This window comes from Neoarthrinium moseri, assembly GCF_022829205.1.
Source record: "Neoarthrinium moseri strain CBS 164.80 chromosome Unknown scaffold38_Wmoseri_CBS_16480, whole genome shotgun sequence".
Classification (NCBI taxonomy): Eukaryota; Fungi; Ascomycota; class Sordariomycetes; order Amphisphaeriales; family Apiosporaceae; genus Neoarthrinium; species Neoarthrinium moseri.
In genome coordinates, this window is record NW_026055152.1 from 249,316 (window position 1) to 269,902 (window position 20,587).

A 20,587-nucleotide genomic window follows, 5' to 3' on the forward strand; every position below is an offset into this window, starting at 1 on the left:
TCTATATATCCTTCTTCTTCACCCGCCGACCCATACGCCGCCTCTCCTTCCATCTACTTGCATTCACGATACTTGAGCCTCAACCCCATCTGTCTGTCACTGCCACCGGGTGCAGTGTCGTCTTGTGTAAAATTACATTTGGCGTTGCTTGCAGAATTCCCTCTTGTACTCTCAAAGACTCTCGTGTGGATCTTATATTGAACTCTAATCGGAACGGCTTGTCGAAACCCTGGGCCAGTATTTTCACCCATCTCACGGGGTAACGGAACCATTCTCGAAATCCCCCAACGCAACTCTGCTGCCCTGAACACCTACTATTCGTATCAACATCAGACACCATGGCAGACCAAAGGCGAGGACCGTGGTCTCAGCACGAGGATGCTTACCTCATGGACCTAGTCAACACCCAAGGTCCTCTCAACTGGGTCAAAATATCGACCATGCTCGGGACCAGGACCCCTAAGCAGTGTAGGGAGCGGTACCATCAGAACCTCAAGCCGTCCCTGAACCACGAGCCCATTACAGCAGAGGAGGGTGAACTCATCGAACAACTCGTGGCCCAGCTAGGAAAGCGGTGGGCAGAGATCGCACGCCGTCTTCACAACCGTAGCGACAACGCCGTCAAGAACTGGTGGAACGGCAGTATGAACCGCCGCAGACGGCTCACTCGCAAGAGGTCGCCCTATGATGACTCCAACGATGCTTATCCGTACTCGCGAGCGCCTGCTCGATTGCAACTGCCGACCGGTCCCGTGCAGTACACCCAGTATCCTCTGCCCTCGCCAACGAACTCTACCAGCCGGTACTCGCAGTCGTCCTGGGGCATGACGCCCAGTCTCGCCTCGCCAACTTCGGCCATCACCCACACCAACGAGCCCGCCTTGGATGGAGCACCGTCTCTGATGTCGGACTCTGGCTCGTACTACTCCGAGTCGCCCACGGCCTATGGGCCTCCTGAATCACCAAACTTTAGCCTGCCTCCCTTGAGATATGGGGACAGCGCTTCTACACCCCGCTGCTTCGCCGTCGACCACGACCCCAAGCAGCTCGCACACTCATTACAGCTACCGTGCATTCGAGACGCCCTGGATGGTCGGACACAGCTGCCCACGGCACCAAACTCCCCAGTCACCTTACCTGCGCCCAGGATGCTTCAAGACGCGAGACTGCGGCATAACGCATCGAGGAGCCCGTCGAACTTGGAGCCGCCACAGGCCATCGACCCAAGGATGAAGTTGAATAATCTACTGCACTAAGCCCGTGTAAAGATGAAGTTTATGTTGGCATTATGGAGTTGGGGCGTTTTGAAGCATCAGCGTTGACTTATTAACATCTGAAGGGGCATGTTCTACTGGTCTAGGATAATCCCATGGATAAGGAGATAATTTTGAGAGGGGAAGGATATATGGCTGGTGGTTAACGCCATGGTTAAAACGTAATTTCTGTTCCGATACCATACCCCCCAAGGCGCAAAGGTATAGCTGTATACTAGAGGGCGCGATAAACCCCCTATAGCGAGACCATGATACCATCAATGTTTATTTGATTTTGAAACAACTACTCTGCGAGTACTCTGTTCCCTCAAACTGGCAGTGAAGACGTTAGGAAAATGGGTCTGTGAACCACTCCTCCTAGAGTCCTCCCAGAGTCCCCCGAGCCGCGGGTGCCCAGACTCGTGTTACGGGTTACGACAACGCTAGGAATGCAAAATAAGACTTTAGTGACTTTGCTAGGGATGGCCACAGTGTAATGGGACAGAAAAGCAGGGCAGCTAGGTGCTCGAGCTCATGCTCGATCCATTAGAGAAGGGCCCAAGATGGGTGCTCTGGCTTGCTCTACCAACGGGCCAGCCCCTTTTGCTGCCGGATGCAAAGGGACTTTTGCTGAGAAAGTCCTCAAACCGGCCGGTACGAGCGACCAAGTGGAGGCGGAACGACGAACGGTGTCGCATGCCAGCTGCACGGTATGACGGCTAGCGTACGTTACAGAAGCATGTCTCTGTGTTCTGGTTGGCAGAACGAGATGGGGAGGGAGACTTATTGACGAGCGTTGTGCTCAGTCTCCTGGGCCTCTCTCCACAGTTCCGGCCGTTCGCTCACCACACTAATGGCACGGCTCAACGCTGCGCTCCAACGGCCGGGCAGAGACTCCAGAGAGGACCTGTGGCTCGTCAGTCAGGACTTCCAGGCTGGGCCCAGCATCTCCCCTTCTGAGCCCGGGAACTACTTAGCGCGTGTCGCTCGTGTCAGTTTCTGGCTAGGTGTCAGTCCGGTGCATTAGTCCAGGCTGGACTGGGCTGTCGTTGTGTTTGATTCAATAATATCGTGACATGCACGGCAATGACTGGAGGGCCTGCCGAGCTGGGAACTCGAAATGTAGGCCCAGGAGATTGGCTGCCCAGCAGTGACTGAAGCCATTCCCGTGCACGAGGCGGAAGAAACGGCGGCCGCTCGTTGGTCAGATGTCAGAACTTGATTACAATGCAGCAAGATCTGCAGGCCGATCTCCCATTGTTCGGCGACCAAAAAGATTGGATTCCAAATAAAACACCCCGGTCAAGCTTTTGCGCGACCCTAGGCCCCGAGCGGTTGTTCCCCCCCTGTCGAAAAGAAACGTTGATGGGGATCAACGGCAGGGGGGTGCGTGCTGCCAGAGGGCGACGACGTTGGATCTTGTGCAGCAGCCCGGAGCCGGCACAGCGGATCAACACCCAGTCGGAAATCTGGGCGATCTCTGGCTGGGCCGGGGTCCCCTCTCTTGCGACATCGTCACACACATACCCACCCACCATGGCTATGACTCTCTCTGGCTGGTCTGGCTTGCGTGTGAGCCCGGCTGTCTGTCATGGTCACGATGCTCTCAAAATTGCGGTCGACAAGGCAAGAGCAAAAAAAGAAAAGAAAGCAATAGCAGGAGAAAATAGCATACGGACCTGATCGGGCTACCCAGACCCACTCACTGCCCCAGGTATATGGTTCACCAGAAGCCCAAACGCGAGCCAGAGAGCCGAATTGGGTGAGGTGCATCGTGACCGGTTGATGGTGGTTATGCAGTCCCCTACTCGATCTCGCAGGATGCGCAAATCTACAGGTATGCACACAGGAGTGAGTGCCCAGCCAGCACAATTGGGTCGGATGTCTCTTAGCTCGCTCGGATTGCCCCAATCTGCACAGACATAGGGCTTCTTCTCGTAGGCGGCACGTCGACGAGTGCAATTGTCATGTTCTCTCCCCTGGATACCATAGCTGGCAGGGGTTGGCATACTTAGATCGTTGTACAATGTTGAAGGCAACGTGGTAGAGTAAGTTCATTCAGGTACGGGCTCGTGGCCGGTGTAAAGTTGCGGTGACCCTCCGGAGCAAAAGTACAGGAGTCGATGAAGTCAATCAAGTGCGTGCAGCACGAGTCATGAGCCTTGGGTTGCTGCTGACGAGCTGAGTTGCAGTGCACTGCATTCGGCGCCGGTCACATTGACGCACGGCAGACCCCGTCGTCCTGCTCTCTCCCTGCCTTGTGGTTGAATTTACCCTCGTTACATAGTCGTGGCTATTATTCAGATCTGGCTGCGCTTCATTCGCCCGATCGTATCGAACCAAGTTGCCGGTACCTGAAGCGGTCGCTTATCTCCCAGCGAGATGCAAACACGTTCAGCTCAGCTGGAGCCCATCCGATGCACGGGAAATGGCTGGAGATTGCCTGGCGACCCCTGCACACGAGATCGCGGCGAAATATTGGGGCAGCCGGGGTCGACATTCAGGGATTGCCGCAAAGATTAGTGAACAAAGAAAGGACCCCGGCGGTTCAGGAGCATCTCTGAGGCTTGTACGGATTTGGGAATCTCCTGCAGTATTGCTTGCTGCCAAGAGACGACTACGGGGACGCGCCTTCACCAGTACCCAGCAAACAATTGGGATCGAGAAGAATTATACTTTTCTTCACTTTAATTAGCCGGGCCTGCCCACCTTCCCATGATGGCAACTGTTCAGCTGGTCTGCTCCATCTTCATTACATGATGTGTTTTGCGCCTGAGATTTCCCGATTGATGCACGCCAGAGCTGGTCCGCGCGATCAATCTCGCAATCGGACTGTTGCGGTTCGATGGAAGAGGCGCTAGCTGAATGCGTGTGCTGGCCTGAGATGATCTGTACGCATTGGGATGGATCATGACGGTACGACGAATGGACCTAGCGCCCAGTGATTCTAACGGTCTGCCTACTATGCACCTAGACGACTTGAGTGTTCAAGTCCAGCGTGAACCAAAACGGCAAGGTCTGTCATCAGGAGACGGGACAGCGGACAGAATAGGACTGCCCGAAGTTGGCCAGCCCGCGCAACGGCTTAAATCGTACATAGCATACACACGATAGGCCTTGGTGTGCCGCCGGATCGCTCCCCGTGCATTTGGGATCGCAACGGTCAACTTGGTCGCGACGGGGCGCCTCTGCCAGCGCCAGAAAACCAATATCTAGACCAAGACCGTACAGTACTATGTAGTCAGCTAGCAGACTCTAGTGCCACGTTACTAAGAGATTTGTCTTACAAAATTCACCCGCCCCTAACGGCGTCCAGGCGTCGGGCACCAAAGCGGCTTAGACGGCGGGCTTTCCAAGGTCTCAGTCTCTTCTCAAGCCCCCGGTGGAGTGGGTGTGCAGTAGCCTCGTCTCAATAGTCTCGTCAGCTGTGAATACATAGTATATCTGAGAGCACTTGCGCAATAGTGGACCGGGATCCCTCTTCCATCATGGGACAACTTTGAAAGACCGATCGACTAGACGTCCATTTTATTTGCACATCGATCTGCCCCTAGCGGCGTGTGGCTGTGTGGTCTATTTGTCCCGCAGAAATTATAGCACAGGGCCTTGCCAACTTATCATGGACCAGGTGCCCCAAGGGTGGAGGTGGTTGCCCTGCTGCCTTCTTGCCCTGAGGGAAGCCACTCTCTCACCGTTGACGCCGTCGGTCGATCAAGCAAAGGCGCCAAAAAGCCTCGACTTAAGGCCCACTAGATTCCAGGCCTTCCGGCAGAGCCCAGAGGCCTCTCCAGTCGATGTAATTAGGTACGGCAGGGGCTGAGCCGGTATGCCATGTCGCACGTTGCTCTCGCTCTCTCTCTCTCTGTGTATTTGTTCGTATATATCATGTGTGCGTGTGTGTATGTCAGGTATCTAAGGAGCACAATTATTGCCCCAACTGGCAAGCGTAGCTTCATTCATAACCGGGGGCCTTTCAAAAACTGATCAAATACGAGGCAGTTAGGCGCAAATTAAGAGAAGTTGAAAAAAGACCCTTGTACAAACTTCAATATTCCGGTAGGATTATTACTGCATCGACATGGGCATTTACACAGTATCTAGGTCGTCGTCAAGCTCTCCAAACGTTAGGCACGGGAGGTTACCAGCAGACTGGATGAGTTGCACAGGGATTGGGACGGGCGGAGAGCAGGGAGGGTATGGATCTCACATCCGGGACGCCAGCCTGAGATTGATTGTGACAGGGATCATGATGACAGTGGACAGGCAATGCAAGATCAACTAATAACGACCTACAGCAAGTCGCAGCACCTCCGTACAGTAGTCACTGCTGTAGTCGAGTTGTAGAACTGTGGCACCCCCGCTGCCAAATAACCATCGCTGCAAACGTCGCACACAAAGGCCACGGCCACATCTGGAGAGTATTCTGCGTCAGTTGGGTTATGGCATCTCGTATCCACCTGTCACCACACCCTGTACCCAATATTTGCCTCACCGCTCCCCCCACCGCCCTCTGTCATCGCTGTCTCCAGGCCCCAGGGGGAATGGGACAGAGACATGGATGCAAAGGAAAAGAAGAGCAAGTCCTGCGCTCGTGCTTACGCAACGATAACGACGACGACAAAAGACGCGCGCGCCCGTGGCTTGCTGCCCTGCAGGATTTCTGTGCTATAGCACGGCGAGCGCGCGAAGTTGCAGCTCGGATGCTTGTTACCCGTGAGACGCCCAGCTGACCACTGGCGCTGCAGTTGTGGGTGTCGGCGACCACGGCCGTCCCAACAGTCTGGTTCACCCATCGGCCGGCAATCGATCGACCCTCAGCCGCTGTGACGTGACCTAACCCCCTCCAAGTAAGTCCGGTCGCAGGCAAGCATCGCTGCGCCGTTAGTGCTTCCTGACCCCAGACTATTGGTGCGCCATAGCTCTGCCATACATACATAGTAGTATCCATGGTGCAGACAGTGTTGCAGTGAAGGCGGGAACCTTGGCACCGCAGCTTTCCCAACGCACTCAGCAATCATCTGTAACCATCACGGCCCCGGTTCTGTTCCCCTTCTCCTCGAGGGCGTCGCAATCGTCTGCCATTGCGCACTCCACTCCACATTCCGTATGTCGTCGCTGTACATCCTGTTCCAATCCTCCCGTCGCACAGCGGCTCCACTTCTCTCGTGCCGCCTTGTCCTGTGGTCAGCTCACGGGACTACCCAATTACGCAGAAAGCTGCATCATGCATATTTTGTTATCTCGGAAAGCTCCTCAAAAGCAACGAGTTCATGCATTCAAAGACACCGGCTTCCCCCCCAGTGTGCTTTTAGTTTCTTCTTCTGCGGTCCTCATCTGCTAGTTCCTGCATCAAACGTCTGGCATTACAGAACCGGGAGCAGGGTTACCATAGTGTATACTGGCGGCTCACTCTATTGATGTACCTACGTAGTTGGTAACTAACTTGATTGACCTGACCCACGTCATGCATACCCATCCAAAACGGCTGCGTCGACACAGTGAGCAATCAAAAAAAGTCCAATAAGAAAGATCTTTGATTAGAGACGCTCAAATAGCACCCGCAGAGTTCGCGCCAGGATGCCGCCCACGGCAAAACGGTGCCTGCCAGGCCTGCCTGGCAGGTATCTCATCACGATGATATGCACGAAGTCGTGGATAGCCCGTCCTGCATAGCCTGGGAAAATCATCCCCTTACGTGAAGCCGGCGTTGCAGCACGAGTCTCGTTGTCTCTACACGTGCAAATGGAGCTCACTTAGGATGACTCCATTCCCTAATCTGTACGGTGGTATTATTGGTGTATTCTATAGTAGAGACACACCGCTTGTATTCGCTGGGAGTAATAGTATAAAGCTTGGACTGCTGTGTGTCCCAAAAGCACCATCTACATTGACTGCCGTGATGCAGACTGCGTTGGAAACCTCCATGTTGCATGCTAAGGACATGAGGGCGTTATCTTCCGGCATCTCCGCCCTCGAGGACTAATCTTGTAGGCCGGTACGCTTCGGGACGGGGTGGGACTGCCTTTGCATTTGGTACTACACTCATGAGACGTAAGATACTGGCATGAGCGGGAGGATGGCGAGTTGGCACAGGCAAGTAGCAGGACAAGACCTGAGGGGATTCCGTGGTTCGCCAAACCGACGCCAAAGTCTGACGGGGCACTCTGACTGCATATGTTTAAGTGGTGTGATTCCCGCACCATCAAGGTCTCCAGTCTGACAATATCGTTGCGTCGTTGAAGGTTCTCGGTACGCTACAGCCATAGCTCTCGTGATAACAGATACCCCATGTCTGGCGTTGAGGTGTATAACCAGCCTTACTAGAGAAGCTTCTCCGCTGGTACAGAAACGCCAACTGACGTACGTTTGGACGACGATTCTCGGATGATCTGTCATGGATAACTCTAGTAGGTCGTCGCCAAGGTGATTCGACGAAAAGTAAGCCTCCACAACACCATTAAGAATGCATTCCACTGATCGGACCGATGAAACCTTGGATGAGCAAGTTATACCCCTACCCCTCTGGATCATCACGATCGAAGTTAGATAGCACTGGGTCTACGCCGCCGTACTCATATATAGCTACTGCGTTACATGTCACGGCATTAGTCTGGCCACTGCTGCTCGCATTGACCATTGTTGAAACTCTGATGCCCTCTGTAGTTCTTTGCCACGCTAGGTCAACAGTAACTCGTGACACTCAGAAGACACCCTGCATCTACTACAACGCCCGGAAGGCTTCCGGTACCTGGTAGTCAGAAGTTAACCATCCACATGCTACCTGCCAGGGTAGTCGGCGAAGTAGGTTTCGGACCTCGTCGCTCATCCGTTCTACCCATCTGATCAGTCCAGGAACTGCCGACCCCTAGACCTTGGAGCCGGACCCTTTCAACTGATTTCTCTGCAGGGCTCGCGATGCTGCTATTTGCGCACTGTTCTGCCTATGAACTTCCTGTCTCGGCGACGGATATACTCGCCTAGCTCCAGTTTCTTCGACATATTTTGTGGTAGGGTCGGTACGAGCTGGATCCCCTGGAGTGGCTGTGCCCTCGATGGTGCGCTTGCAGGAAGACGAAACGTGATCTTCACCTTCGCAAACGCGGATAACGGTGTCCATGGTGCCTGCTGAGCCACTTTCCGAGAGGGAAGGTTCCCCCTCGAGTTTCGACCCACCACCGACCTTCAGATTATCCAACGTTGGCCTCACGGGAGCTGCAGCAGAAAATGCTACGTAGCTTTCATCGATGGTCGCCTCTCTCGATGGGACATCCGTCGAAATGTGCTGCTCATGTGGCTGGAACCTTGCTGCCCGTTCGCCCCGTTCCAGACGCTCTGGTGCCATGGGTCGGTCATACCGAATCTCTTTTTCCTTCGCCACGGCCGCAGTGTGGTGGTCAGATGCAAGGAGACAAAGATGATTCTCGGAGGTCTTTTCGTCAAGGCTGCTGTCAGTGCTAAGGGGAGACGCGTTTTCTGCTGATGACCATTGACTGGTTCCAAGCCCAGTTGCTTCTCCAGCTCGGGGCAGACCTGGTTCAACGCTCGTACCACCAGCAACACCAACGTCACCTCCAGAGCTTGAGCTGTATGAGTTGCCTTTGGAGTCGGGCCTGGCAGGGCTTGTGGTCTTGGATGCCAGTCGTAGCCGAGAAGGCCTTGGGCGCTGGCGCATCTTATTGTTGGACTTGATTGCCCCCTGGCGTCGGAATCTCTCGCTTGTCAAGAAGTCCTTATCGCCATCGAGAATATTAGGGGTTGCTGCATGTCATTAGCCTGAACTAATCATGGACGCACGGCCTGGGTGACCATGGTCATAATTCTGGAACGAGATAGTAGTATCATACCTCGTGGCACGGACTTGTCGCCAGGTTCAGACTTTGCCTGGTACATGTTCTCGATCCGTTCCAAAGCCTTCAGAACGTGCGTAGTCGTTGACGGGGGCTGACCCAGAAATACCGGATAGTCGTTTTGTGTATTCGGCTCCGAGTCGACCCTGTGCGGTGTAGCCTGGCGGCGCATCTCCTCCAACCTGGAAACGAACTGCTTCGGGTCGGGTTCTCCTCGATTCACAACGCTGTTGGTCCTGGCCAGCGTCACCGTCTCTAGCCCATCACGTGAGGTACGTGCGAGGAGCACCTCCAATCTCTTGACCTCGGCCTTGTACTGTGACTCTCGCTTTGCCCACTCATCCGCCACTGTCTTGAAGTCCTCTGAAGTTTGGGCACGCGCCCCCTTGGCCTCCTCACAGGCCGCATTGACCGACTCCAGCTTTTCCTGCAGGTCGTGGAAACCTTCGATGAGGTGCAAGACATATGAGTTGTACTCCAAGGGGATCCGCTCGAGGACTCCATTGGTCATCATGGTAACCTGGAGGGCTTCTACCATCTGGTCCAGCGACGGGTTGTGCCAAACCCTATCCTGATCCTTGACCAGCAGGCTCGTGCTGCTTGATGCTGTAGGGGGTTCCGGAGAGAAGGAGAAGCGGCTATTGAGACTGAGGTAGCTGGAGACACGGGACGGGACTGGCCGACGTTGCTCTTCGGGTTCTTGTGCTAAGAGGCGATCCGTAGAGGCTGGAGCCTTGGGAAGGGTGGGTGTGCGCGAGCGCTGCCCAAAACGCAGCCAACTAAGGTCCGCCATGATAGATATGGTGGTGCAGGCGCGGAAGCGGTTTAAACTTGCGAGATGCGGGCTGGCGATGTGGCTCTTGGGTAAGATGGGGTCCCTGCTCTCGAACAATACGTGTGGGCTTCGCAGGCTGTGCTGGGACGCAGTGTGGTGAAATATGTTCGATGGTTATGGCTCGGTTGACTGCACCACGGACGGAGGGGCTACGACAAAGATGCTGCGACCAAGATGGGCACGTCGCTCGGCTACCCTCTGAGAGATTCCATAGGAAGGCCCGCACGGTGCGTTTGCACTTTCCTCTGAGTGACAGACCTGGGCAGACCCCATTCACTCGAGGTCACTTGTTACATGCCAGATTCGGGATCGAACGACGTGCTTGTTTGGTGATTTGGAGCCAGTAAGCTGCATGCGACGTTGCCGATTGGCACATCTCCTCACGGTTCCTGCTCGCGTGAGATGTCTGCCATCGCAGGAACGCTGCCACTGCCCTCTAGTACATCCAGACTCCATTATTAGTTCACTCGCTTAGTAACGATACGCTGCTTCCTCACAAGGCCACACTGGCGAATGCTTCGGTATCACCAGCGCTTAGCCAGTGCACCTCTCTGTTGGTTCTCGCCATTCGAGGCCCAGCCCTTCAAACACCCTCTTTTCCGCTGTGAGCAGGTCAGGTGCCGGCTGTCCACCGTCGCTCTCCAGGTCAACCCATTGCCCAGTGGTGCGGCTGCGAATCCCACTACTGTCGAACTTGAGCGACCTCTTAGCCTTACAGTACCTCCTAAGATCCCTCTGGAAGGTTGTACCCCCCGACCATCCGATGATCGCGCATCCTGCCGTCTTCCAAGGGCTGATGATGACATCCACACGCCGGTGAGGGTGTGGGTTCTTCGCATGTGCCGACTTGTCCCACACAGGATCCTGCCAGACTACCAGGGCCTTATCCAGAGTATCAAAGCCGGACCCTGCGTTCCTGTCCTCCCCCTTCCAGGGCAGAGGTGCCTGGCCGCGCTCTGAGTTTTTGGTACTCAGTATCAAGGTGTGCGTAATGAAACCGTCCTCCTCAAGGCCGGTGACGAGGTCTTCAATGAAGCGATGGGTCGCATCTGGGTCTGGATGACTGAGGACGACATCCACATCTCCGCTTTCCTGTTTGCCTCGTCTGTAGCCGCCAACGATGACCATGTGAAAACCTCGACGTCTTCCGTTGGCCTGCGCCAGCACCGTGTTGGCAATGCTCTCGACCTCTGCTCGAGGAATGGTGGCCAGGAACTCGTCATAGTACTTGACTCCGATCTGCTGAACCCGGGTCAGATGGCTCCACCCAAACTCGACAATGTCATCTAGTTCTCTCCACCCCCGGTTATAGAAATCGCGAGCTGTCGTTTCGGCCACACCCCAGATATCATAGAACAGTTTGAGAACGGTGATGTGCGGGTCAATAGCAGCATTTTCCACTTCCTGAATGTGACCTGTACTTTTCCATTCTTCAAAGAGGTCGGCAATCTTTGGCCCGCAACCGGGCAGCCTTGATACTTCTACAATAAATGTCAGCCCTACTCTAATATTTAGATTGTAACCTCTGCCTAGACCATACCTAAGGCTCGATGTAGTGGGTGCGGATAGGCTGCCAAAGCTGCAATGCTGGTGGAATACGCACGAACGCCAACCTTGTCGCCCGTAAGAGACCGAGTCGTTCGAATCTTCTTGAGCTCCTCAATGAAAACCTCATTTTGAGAATCAAAAGGGGTCGGCCGTTCACAGGAGTACGTCGTATGTAGATATGCGGGAATAGATGGTAGATCAAGATCTAAGTCGTGCTCAGAGGTTGTCTCCTTGAGGAAAGCTGGCCGCTTAGCCGGAGCTGGAGTCCTCGGACGTTTCACGTCAACATTATGGCTACTAGAGGCCAATTGGCCATGCGATCCCGGAGCCTTCTCTTCCTCGTTTTTAGCGCGTCTAAGAATATCCACAGCTTTCGGAAAGTGCTCTTTGAGTGTCGCTTGAGGCTCTTTGCGACCCTGATATACTAGGTAGTTGTCGGTAGGTAGTACTACGCCTTTTGACAAAGAGTTGGTGAACCAGACCAGATTGACGACCTTGATAATTCCCCCTGCGTCTTTAGAGGATAGGGGCGGCTCATCACACTGGCGCCTGACTTTGGGACTGGTCACCCCAACATCGTCGCTTCCGGAAGCAGTGCTCGACCTATCATCACCTGAAGCTAAGCGTGATGCAGACAGCTTCCTACGTTTTGGAGATGGTTGCGATTCGTCAGTGGTAACTTGAAGGAGCTCCGTGGTGTTGATTTTGCGGCGCCTGAGTTCAAAGACGGCCCGTTCTTTCTTGGTGATCTTGCCGACGACCACCTCAGCTCTGCTGATATCCGGGGTCAAACTTGGCATCTGGCGTTCAAGCTCGAGGACCTCGTCTGGATCCATGTGAGCTGCAAGGAGATAGATGGGTGGGAACTCGAGTTCGGCCATGGCTGATGGTGTGGCATGGTATCAATGCATTTTAGATGCGGCTGGTTCATCGTCGCATTCTTGGCCAGCGAGAAGAGGTCAAGGAAAAGCCAATATTTGAGACTCCAAGAAGCAAGGTAATTACGAAGCCAAGGAGATCAAATTAATTGATCAAGCGCGGCCACCCAGGACCCGGGAGCGTCCAGGAGCCCGGGGGCAACTTACATCAACCTGGGGATGCAGTCATCACCACATGCACTACAGTGGCGTCACGTGCTACCGGTGTCCAGCCTGTAACCACAGTGGCCAATGTGGTTGGATAATAACAAGACAAAGCTTGAAGAATGCCCCAGGAACAAACCGTCCATTTTGTGTTCATAACAGCTCCAGCCGCATTGAACAGGTCTTGGGTGTTCTTTCTGCGTATGATTCTTGTCACTCATCACCCTTGTTGGCCTTGGTATTACATAAGCAAAATCGGGGATTCGAAGTTCCGATCGCATCTTTTCCCATACCCTTCCAGGCATCCTGTCGCAACCCGGCGCTCTGCAACCACGTACCTGCGCTATTGTGCCGTCTCGACTTCTCACGTAGCAGCTACGCCCAACTGTGCCCTCGGTGCCACGGCCTGAATGCGAGGTAAAGGTGTGCAAGGATTGTGCACCGAGTGGACTGTGTCGAAAGCGGGCCGCCTTTTGTTCAAAATGCATGGTTGGGAATCGAGGTGAAGGAGGCATAGGAGGCAACAGCGTACCGTCAACACCCTCCTGACCGCTGCGCTTCAATTGTCCCGGGAGAGTATGGATGGGTGCATCGCATGAACAAGGCATTAAGACATCTTGGTGCAGCACCCGACGAGCAAGTTACTGAGCTTGGGCTTTGTCCCGTTTAGAAAACTTGCACCGAGCCGTTTTCTCGAGGAACCAGGCACGACGACCCTGGCCCGTTGTCGTCTTTTCACAGTCTAAACAAACAACAGTCTAGTAGTTCGTATTTGTCTGGCAATCCGCTCAAGCATCATGGATTTGGCACAGACGCTTGTGCGCTCTGTCGTACGCGCCTTCTACGATCCTCGAGAGGTGGATACCAGGCATATCGTCATCGTCGATGCGCTCATCACGCACTCAGCTCTGCGCGATGATGACTTGTCCTACTTGATGGGCCAGAACACCAAAGACATGAAGAAACTCTGCGGCAACCTTCAAGCAGATCGGTTTATCCACCAGCATGTCCGGTCTGAACTGCGTGATGGCCAACAGAAAGCGGTACCACGAACCTATTACTACATCGACTACCGCCAAGCTATTGATGCCATCAAGTGGAGGGTGTATCATCTCGACAAGTCCGTTCAAGGCAACGCGGTCCCCGCCGCTGAGAAGAAGGAATACTTCTGCACTCTGTGCAAGTCGGAGTGGACCCAGATGGAGGTCCTCGACAATTCCAGCACGGCGGGCTTTCTCTGCCATCGCTGTGGCACCCTCCTCATATATGACCCTGAGCGCCAGTCTGGTGGCCACGAGCAATCAACACGCCTGAACAATCAGCTCAGGTTTATCACAGACCTTCTTCCGCAGCTTGACAGCGTCTACGTCCCCGACAATACCTTTGAGACGGCCTTGGAAGCAGCTCGCCCTGTGGTGCGCGACGCAACCAACCAAGTTGCAGCATCAGTCGTGGTAGAACCGACGGACAAGCCTACCGCTGTGCGTGGCATGATCGACACAGGTCCCAAGAGCATTGCTATAAGTATAACGGCGGAAAGCGGTCCTAGTGAGGCCGAAAGGGATGCCGAGAAGGCTCGCAAGGAGAAGATCGCACAGCAAAATGCTCTGCCAGAGTGGCACACTACTAGCACTGTCACGGGCATATCTTATGACGGAAATGCGAATGCGAACGTCAATAAGGATGCGGATGAGGACAGGAAAGCCGGCATTGACACGCTCAACGCCAAGGAAGATGCAGATCTTGACGATTTCTTTGCGAAGTTGAAGCAAGAACAGGCAGCAGAGGCAGCACGCAAGGCGGCCGAGGCCGAGGAGGAAGATGACGATGACGACGAGGAAGAGGAAGAAGAGTTCGAAGATGCTATTCCTGCCAGCAGCTTCGTAAACTCAGGGGAGAAGCGAACGACTTCCAGTGGTGACACCAGCGCTGCAGACACCCCGGCTTCCGACAGGCCATCTAAGAAGGTCAAGGTTGAGGAGCCTGAGAACACCGCCGATAGCGACGAGGAGGATCTAGCCTTCGAGGACGTGTAGATGTCAGCCGTGTTCAAATACCAAAAAGGCAGTTTCCACATCTGCTGGCTATGATCCTGGTCGTTCGTCTGAATGTATAACACTCAACTGATGGTTGCGAACATACAGCGACAAAAGCCCAGTCGCCTGCGTCACGTGGTATAACTTCACAACGGACCGTTCGAGATCAGATACACGGCCTCTATACTCTTTTTAGAACCTGCTAGGCTTTTTGCCGCCGTATAGTATAGTTTCTTCCTGAATTCATACCGATGGCAGAAATGGAAGACAAAGCCTAGCCAAAAGCCACTGGTTCAATCGCCGTGTCCGTTTTCCCACCAGCCACTCTATAGATTAAAGCAGACAGACCGCTGACGCATCTACTTCTCAATGCATTACCACTGTGTAGTGCGCACTTTGAACTGCGAAGGTTCGCGGACTGATGCCCAGGGTGCGACTGGTGCCTGTGAGTGATCTCGGAGACTAATACAACAAAGGAGGAATTGGTTGTGCCGACAACCTAGACACCCCAAAACACTAGTCGCAGGCGGAGTTCGGGTGTAATCAGAGCCCGTTGGCAGAATTCATCCGCATGGCGGGCTGTAGCAACCCATCAAAATTGAGCAGCTTATTCCGTGCAGGAGTAGTTCCCTCTGGATAATATGATTTCCTTCGTCTTGCAGTCAGCTGAACCCGGCGAACGCTGCATTATGGAACGCGAGAACAGCGGTGCCCAGCCCGGATTTAGAGCCCCGTCCAGTGGTATGCTGCATGGAGGAAGATTTGCCCGTGTGCTTCCATGCCAATCGATACGCTAGTACATTAGTAATGATTAGAAAAGAATACCGTGGATTGCCGTAGTAACATCAACTTGGTAACTACTGTAAAGTTAGCTAGGTAAGGTAGCCAGGGACGGGATAGGAGTATCGAAAGGGTCCGTGTGAGCAACGGCAGGCCCCATGTGGATGTCTGTTCTCTTCACCTGCGGGCGCGTTTCAAATACTTATTAAGAGTGCAGCATCGAGGCTAACATTGACCTTGGTTCCCTTGCGCAATCTACTCTTGTCCAATTCTCAACCATCAGTTGCCACCTAGAGCATCTACTCACAACCCTTGCCTATTCTGTCGCAGTATAAACAAGGAAAGTAGCCCAAGATGCCTTTCTCCTTGCAGCTCCCCAGCGAGTACGGGTACGTTGTTATTTCTCTCTAGCATTACGCCATCGACATTGCACCCCATTGGTCCATGATGTGCGGGCGGCGCAGTATTCAATCCCTTGCGTCGGGTGCCGACCAGTCGGTTGTGCTGTGAGCAACATACTCCAGATAGGGGCAAGCTGATATAATCTGCATTGTAGCTACGTCCTGACCGTCGCCTCGGCCTCGTTCTTCGTCAACACCTACCACTTCGTGCTCAGCGCCCGCGCGCGCACGGGCAGCGGCCTGAAGTACCCGATCCCCTACGCGACGGAAGAGCAGGCAGCGAAGGACCCCAAGGCCTTCAAGTTCAACTGCGCGCAGCGAGCGCACGGCAACTTCGTCGAGAATGTCACCCCGTTCCTGGGCGCGCTGCTGATTGCCGGTCTCCGGTTCCCAACGGCCAGCGCTGCGTGCGGTGCTGCGTGGGTATTGGGCCGGGTCTGGTATGCGGCCGGATACACCGCGCGAGGCCCTGCTGGTCGCAGGGGGGGCTTCACAATCTCGGCGTTTAGCGACCTTGCGCTCAAGGTCATGGCCATGTGGACCGGCGTCCAGATGGTGTTGGAGTCTGCATAAGGGAGTGTCGCGAGACGACGACAAGCCGAGCTCGGTACTGGAGTTCTCTCGGGTTGCCAGGATACTGGAAGCACCCTTGACAGATGTATACTATATAAACTGATTGTCTTGCCTGTTATCTTTTGCTACACAATCCCTCAACTAAACAAGCCATGCACATGCGCTGCGAACACTGTGTTTCTTGCCTGGCACCACTCAACTACCTGCTCCGGCTGGCAACCTGATTGGTGAATGTATGCATGGGATGTAAGTTAGCATGGGCCGGATCAACACATGCAAAAGCCGTCTTCAGCAATATCCATTTGCCACGGGCTGCGTGGATGCGTTCCCCGAACTGTGCCTGGTAGCCAAGCTGTGGTCTGCATGTTGAGAGCCACCTGGGCACTCAAGTACACTGATGCGTTAGTGCCGTCTCTCGGAGACTGCCATCGCGCTCCGATGGCTGATCAAAAGTCAAAAGATTTAGTTCTTGCATTAAATCCAGTTTGCGACTTCTTGTCTTGCTCTGCAGCTTCCTCCCTTATGGTGGGACGTCTTCTGGGGACATTGGGGGTAATTTATGTGCTGGGTAAGAACACGCAGTAGTTGGTAGACTTTACCCGTGGACCTTGGGTAGGTACTTACAGTCGCTTATCTACAGGGCTGTACTATGTATGTACTGTACCTACTGTATCGTCCTGCTTATCGTCCTGGTCCCCGCGGCTCCGCATCGGCCGCCGCAACCAAGCCCAGGCCCAAGCCCAAGCCGCAATGGGCTTCAACCCGCTGCGACCAGGCAGCACTTTCCAAACTCTCCTCTCCTCTCAACGTCAACCTCGAGGCGAATCTGGCCACCCTTCACGAGCGCGGGCCCCGAGACCTCCTCTTCCCCACGGGCACACGTGCATATCCCTGATGACGATGCTGCTGCTGCTGCATCGGGAGAGCTCTTGACACTGTTATCGTACTCATTCGCCACCAACATAAGTTAGCTACTTAGGGACAACTCGGCATCGCTCAATTCGCATCCACCATGCGGTCTCTATCTCTCTTCACGTCTGCTTGTGTGCTTCTGGCCACGGCGGCCGCCACTCCCGCCTCGGCCGCCCATCTCCCGCAATACCACATCCCGGGACTGCCCAGACGTCCGCCTCCGCTCCCGGTCGAGGCCCCCGAGCCGACAAGATCGTGGACCGGCCGCTGGTTCAACTTCTGGCCCTTGACTCTCATCCACACTGGCGAACCCGGCCAGTACACGACACTCGAGGCCCAGTACGACGGCCAGGTCGTGTTGCGCTTCAATGTCTCGACGGTCGATCACGAAGCCGCCCTCGGCAAGGCAGCCGAGCAGATGTCTCTGGATGTCTGGGACTTTGCCGCCAACTATACCGATCTGCGCATCCCCAAGAGGCGCATTCGTGCCTTGCTGAGCCTGCTGCCCAAGTCTATGCAGACCGAGCATATGATTCTGATTGAAGATGTCGCTCGTGCCGTGGCTGCCACCTATCCGTCGCCCAAGAACAGGTTGGATCTCGACGCCATCGTGACACACGGCCAGACCCCCGTGGACACCAAGAACCGAGGCCAGGGTGTCAACGACTTGTTCAAGCACAAGATGGATGACCTGTTCTTCAAGGACTACCAGCCACTCTCGGTCATCACGACGTGGATGCAATATATTGACACCATGTTCCGCTTCGACCAGGCAGGGCTGGTCACCATGTTTAGCATCGGTAAATCCTACGAGGGACGAGACATCCCCGCGCTACGGGTTGGACTTGACGCTACCAAGCACCACAGCAATAAGAAGAAGAAGCCCCGGAAGACCATGCTCATCACCGGAGGCCTGCACGCGCGCGAGTGGATCTCCGTTAGCACGGTGAATTATTTGGCATTCATGTTCGCCAGCCACTTTGGGAAGAATGAGCTGATTACGTCTATACTCGAGGAGTTCGATCTAGTCTTCGTCCCTGTTGTCAACCCGGACGGCTACGAGTACACGTGGAGCGTCGACCGGCTTTGGAGGAAATCACGCCAACGCACTTCCATGCGTTACTGCCATGGCTTTGACCTCGATCACTCGTTTGGGTATCGCTGGGATGGCCCTGGGCGCAACGATGAGCCGTGCTCTGAAGGTTACGGGGGCGACAGGCCGTTTGAGGCCGTCGAGGCCTTGCAGCTGGCCCAGTGGGCCAAGAATCAGACGAGGCACAACGTCGACCTCGTGGCATACTTTGACCTGCACTCCTATTCACAACAGGTCTTATGGCCGTACGCTTATTCCTGCGATGCCAAGGTCCCCAATCTGGAAAACATGCAAGAGGTTGCCATGAACATAGCAAAGTACATGAGACTCTCTACCGGTGAAGTGTACAACGTGGGATCCGCATGCGAGAGCGCCGTGGCGCGCGGTCCTGCAGCCTCAGATACGTCGATGGGAGTTCAGAGACGTCGAATTGAAGCTGCGGGAGGGTCGGCGATTGACTACTTCCACCACGACCTCAAGGCTCGTTACAGCTTTCAGATCAAGCTACGGGACACTGGGAGCTACGGCTTTCTGCTCCCAAGCGAGAGCATCGTGCCCGTCGGCGATGAGGTCTTCGAGGCGGTCAAGTTCTTGGGAGACTATCTACTGGGCAACAACGGGATTGAGAGGGGCCACGCCGCTCCTCAGGCTACCGACACGATGACGACCGGCAGGCCCAGCCTGGGGTTCGAACTGCGGCGGAAGCTCAAAAGGTAGAGACTTGTTTGCGAAGAGCTGGTCATAGACATAGGGTTGGTCATCGAAAACATCATGGAAAAGGTGTGGAGTGTGACATATGGTATCACGGTTGGTGTTTTGAACAGCATGGCGTTCCGGGGGCTGAGGTGTTCTGTTCCTCCGTATATGCTTATCAGGATTCTGTAATTACGAGCGAGGAACGTGTCTGTACATTAGTATATTAAAAGGAACAGCGAAAATAAGAACAAAAGTACAAATTTGACTCTCATTCAAAGACTTCCATGAAACCGCTAGCCTTGAAATACATTAGTTTTGACATGTGGATTTGTGAGTAATGAACATGGCGAGTGTCTAGATTGGGGATAGTAAAGGGGTCCAAGGGACCCAACAGTGGCCCGGATGTGTGGAATGCAGACAACGGCTGTGGGGGTAGATGTGAGATGCTGAAATGACCTCACCCCACCGCCGGAGAACCTAGTTTCCAGCGACTAGGCTGCTAGGCAGGTGTGAAGTTACGATGGCCCAGATCGTCATCTTCTCGGCCTTCCGGTCGTAGCTTGCCTGGCATTAGATCTGTCGTGCAAATCGACCAGCTACGTGCTGTCAGGGCGGGCTTGGTCCAGCGTGGGTTACGGGTACGCATGGTGGCGCTAAACGACGGCGTTCGCTGGTCGCAGAGATGTGATGGCATGGCTCAAGGACATAGGTATGGATAGATAATAATGTGATACAGCACCTGTAAACCTAAAACTAGGGACACATCGGTAACCATGGGTGGTCTGGCCGCATCATCGCGCACATCGAGGCTTTCACGTATTACGATATGTAGGCCAGGTGCTCAGGCTCACAGTCGAGAGGGTCAAATGCCTCCACTGTCGAACCGTGTAACTCTGTGCCCGAGTGATGAAGGACGAAATTGGACTCAATTTCGGCGCCGACCGGCAGACGAGAGGGACCAAGTCGGCGGTGGCGGAGGCGCGCAGGGGAATCGGGGGTGATCGTCCAAGACGGGAGATTTGAATAATGACGATAAGGGTCATTCAATCGACGGCAAGAAGGAGTTCTCGGTGGAGCTACGCAAGTAAGTTATGCATGTACCTAGGTATGCAGTCAAGTCAAGTACAGACATACAAGCAACGAAACCTAAGCCATCTATACTAGTGGCCCCAAATGTGTATATGCCAAAGGAGCCAAAGGAGCATGCGGCAAGCAGGTGCCAAAAGGATTCTGCACTCATGCAAGGTAGAGGCAACTAATTGCCTGGCTTGGCTGGAAACCCAACTGCAACCAAGAAAATGCTCCGCGATCCATGCTCCCTCGCGTTTGTGCCTTTACTGCCGGGTGGATCGGGTGACAGCTACTAGCCAGCTAGCTTCAAGGAAACAAAGCCAGGTACCCTGTCGGTAGGTTTTCCACTTACATATTACACGTAAGTCTGCGAGGAAGTAAGGTACTTGTGTACGCAACTGCGGTACGGCACGAGTGGGTGTCTGTGACCTCACAATACGCGGGGCTCACTGCCCTGAGG

At 54.3% G+C, this 20,587-nt stretch overlaps 6 protein-coding genes across 6 annotated transcripts; 4 read left to right on the plus strand and 2 right to left on the minus strand.

Annotated features, from left to right (window-relative positions):
- Positions 1 to 338: 338 nt before the first annotated feature.
- Positions 339 to 1,256, plus strand: JN550_008836 (uncharacterized protein; the record flags this gene model as incomplete). Its single annotated transcript, XM_049320841.1, has 1 exon — positions 339 to 1,256. The coding sequence occupies one exon, from the start codon at positions 339 to 341 to the stop codon at positions 1,254 to 1,256; it is 918 nt and encodes a 305-aa protein (XP_049169222.1).
- Positions 1,257 to 8,118: 6,862 nt separating this feature from the next.
- Positions 8,119 to 9,893, minus strand: JN550_008837 (uncharacterized protein; the record flags this gene model as incomplete). Its single annotated transcript, XM_049320842.1, has 2 exons — positions 8,119 to 9,011; positions 9,098 to 9,893. 2 exons carry the CDS (start codon positions 9,891 to 9,893, stop codon positions 8,119 to 8,121), a joined length of 1,689 nt encoding a protein of 562 aa, XP_049169223.1.
- Positions 9,894 to 10,469: 576 nt separating this feature from the next.
- On the minus strand, positions 10,470 to 12,364 carry JN550_008838 (uncharacterized protein; the record flags this gene model as incomplete). Its single annotated transcript, XM_049320843.1, has 2 exons — positions 10,470 to 11,416; positions 11,476 to 12,364. 2 exons carry the CDS (start codon positions 12,362 to 12,364, stop codon positions 10,470 to 10,472), a joined length of 1,836 nt encoding a protein of 611 aa, XP_049169224.1.
- Positions 12,365 to 13,362: 998 nt separating this feature from the next.
- Positions 13,363 to 14,601, plus strand: JN550_008839 (uncharacterized protein; the record flags this gene model as incomplete). The annotated part of the gene is made up of 1 exon (XM_049320844.1): positions 13,363 to 14,601. The coding sequence occupies one exon, from the start codon at positions 13,363 to 13,365 to the stop codon at positions 14,599 to 14,601; it is 1,239 nt and encodes a 412-aa protein (XP_049169225.1).
- Positions 14,602 to 15,735: 1,134 nt separating this feature from the next.
- On the plus strand, positions 15,736 to 16,355 carry JN550_008840 (uncharacterized protein; the record flags this gene model as incomplete). Its single annotated transcript, XM_049320845.1, has 2 exons — positions 15,736 to 15,770; positions 15,938 to 16,355. The coding sequence occupies 2 exons, from the start codon at positions 15,736 to 15,738 to the stop codon at positions 16,353 to 16,355; spliced, it is 453 nt and encodes a 150-aa protein (XP_049169226.1).
- Positions 16,356 to 17,367: 1,012 nt separating this feature from the next.
- On the plus strand, positions 17,368 to 19,077 carry JN550_008841 (uncharacterized protein; the record flags this gene model as incomplete). The annotated part of the gene is made up of 1 exon (XM_049320846.1): positions 17,368 to 19,077. The coding sequence occupies one exon, from the start codon at positions 17,368 to 17,370 to the stop codon at positions 19,075 to 19,077; it is 1,710 nt and encodes a 569-aa protein (XP_049169227.1).
- Positions 19,078 to 20,587: the final 1,510 nt, after the last annotated feature.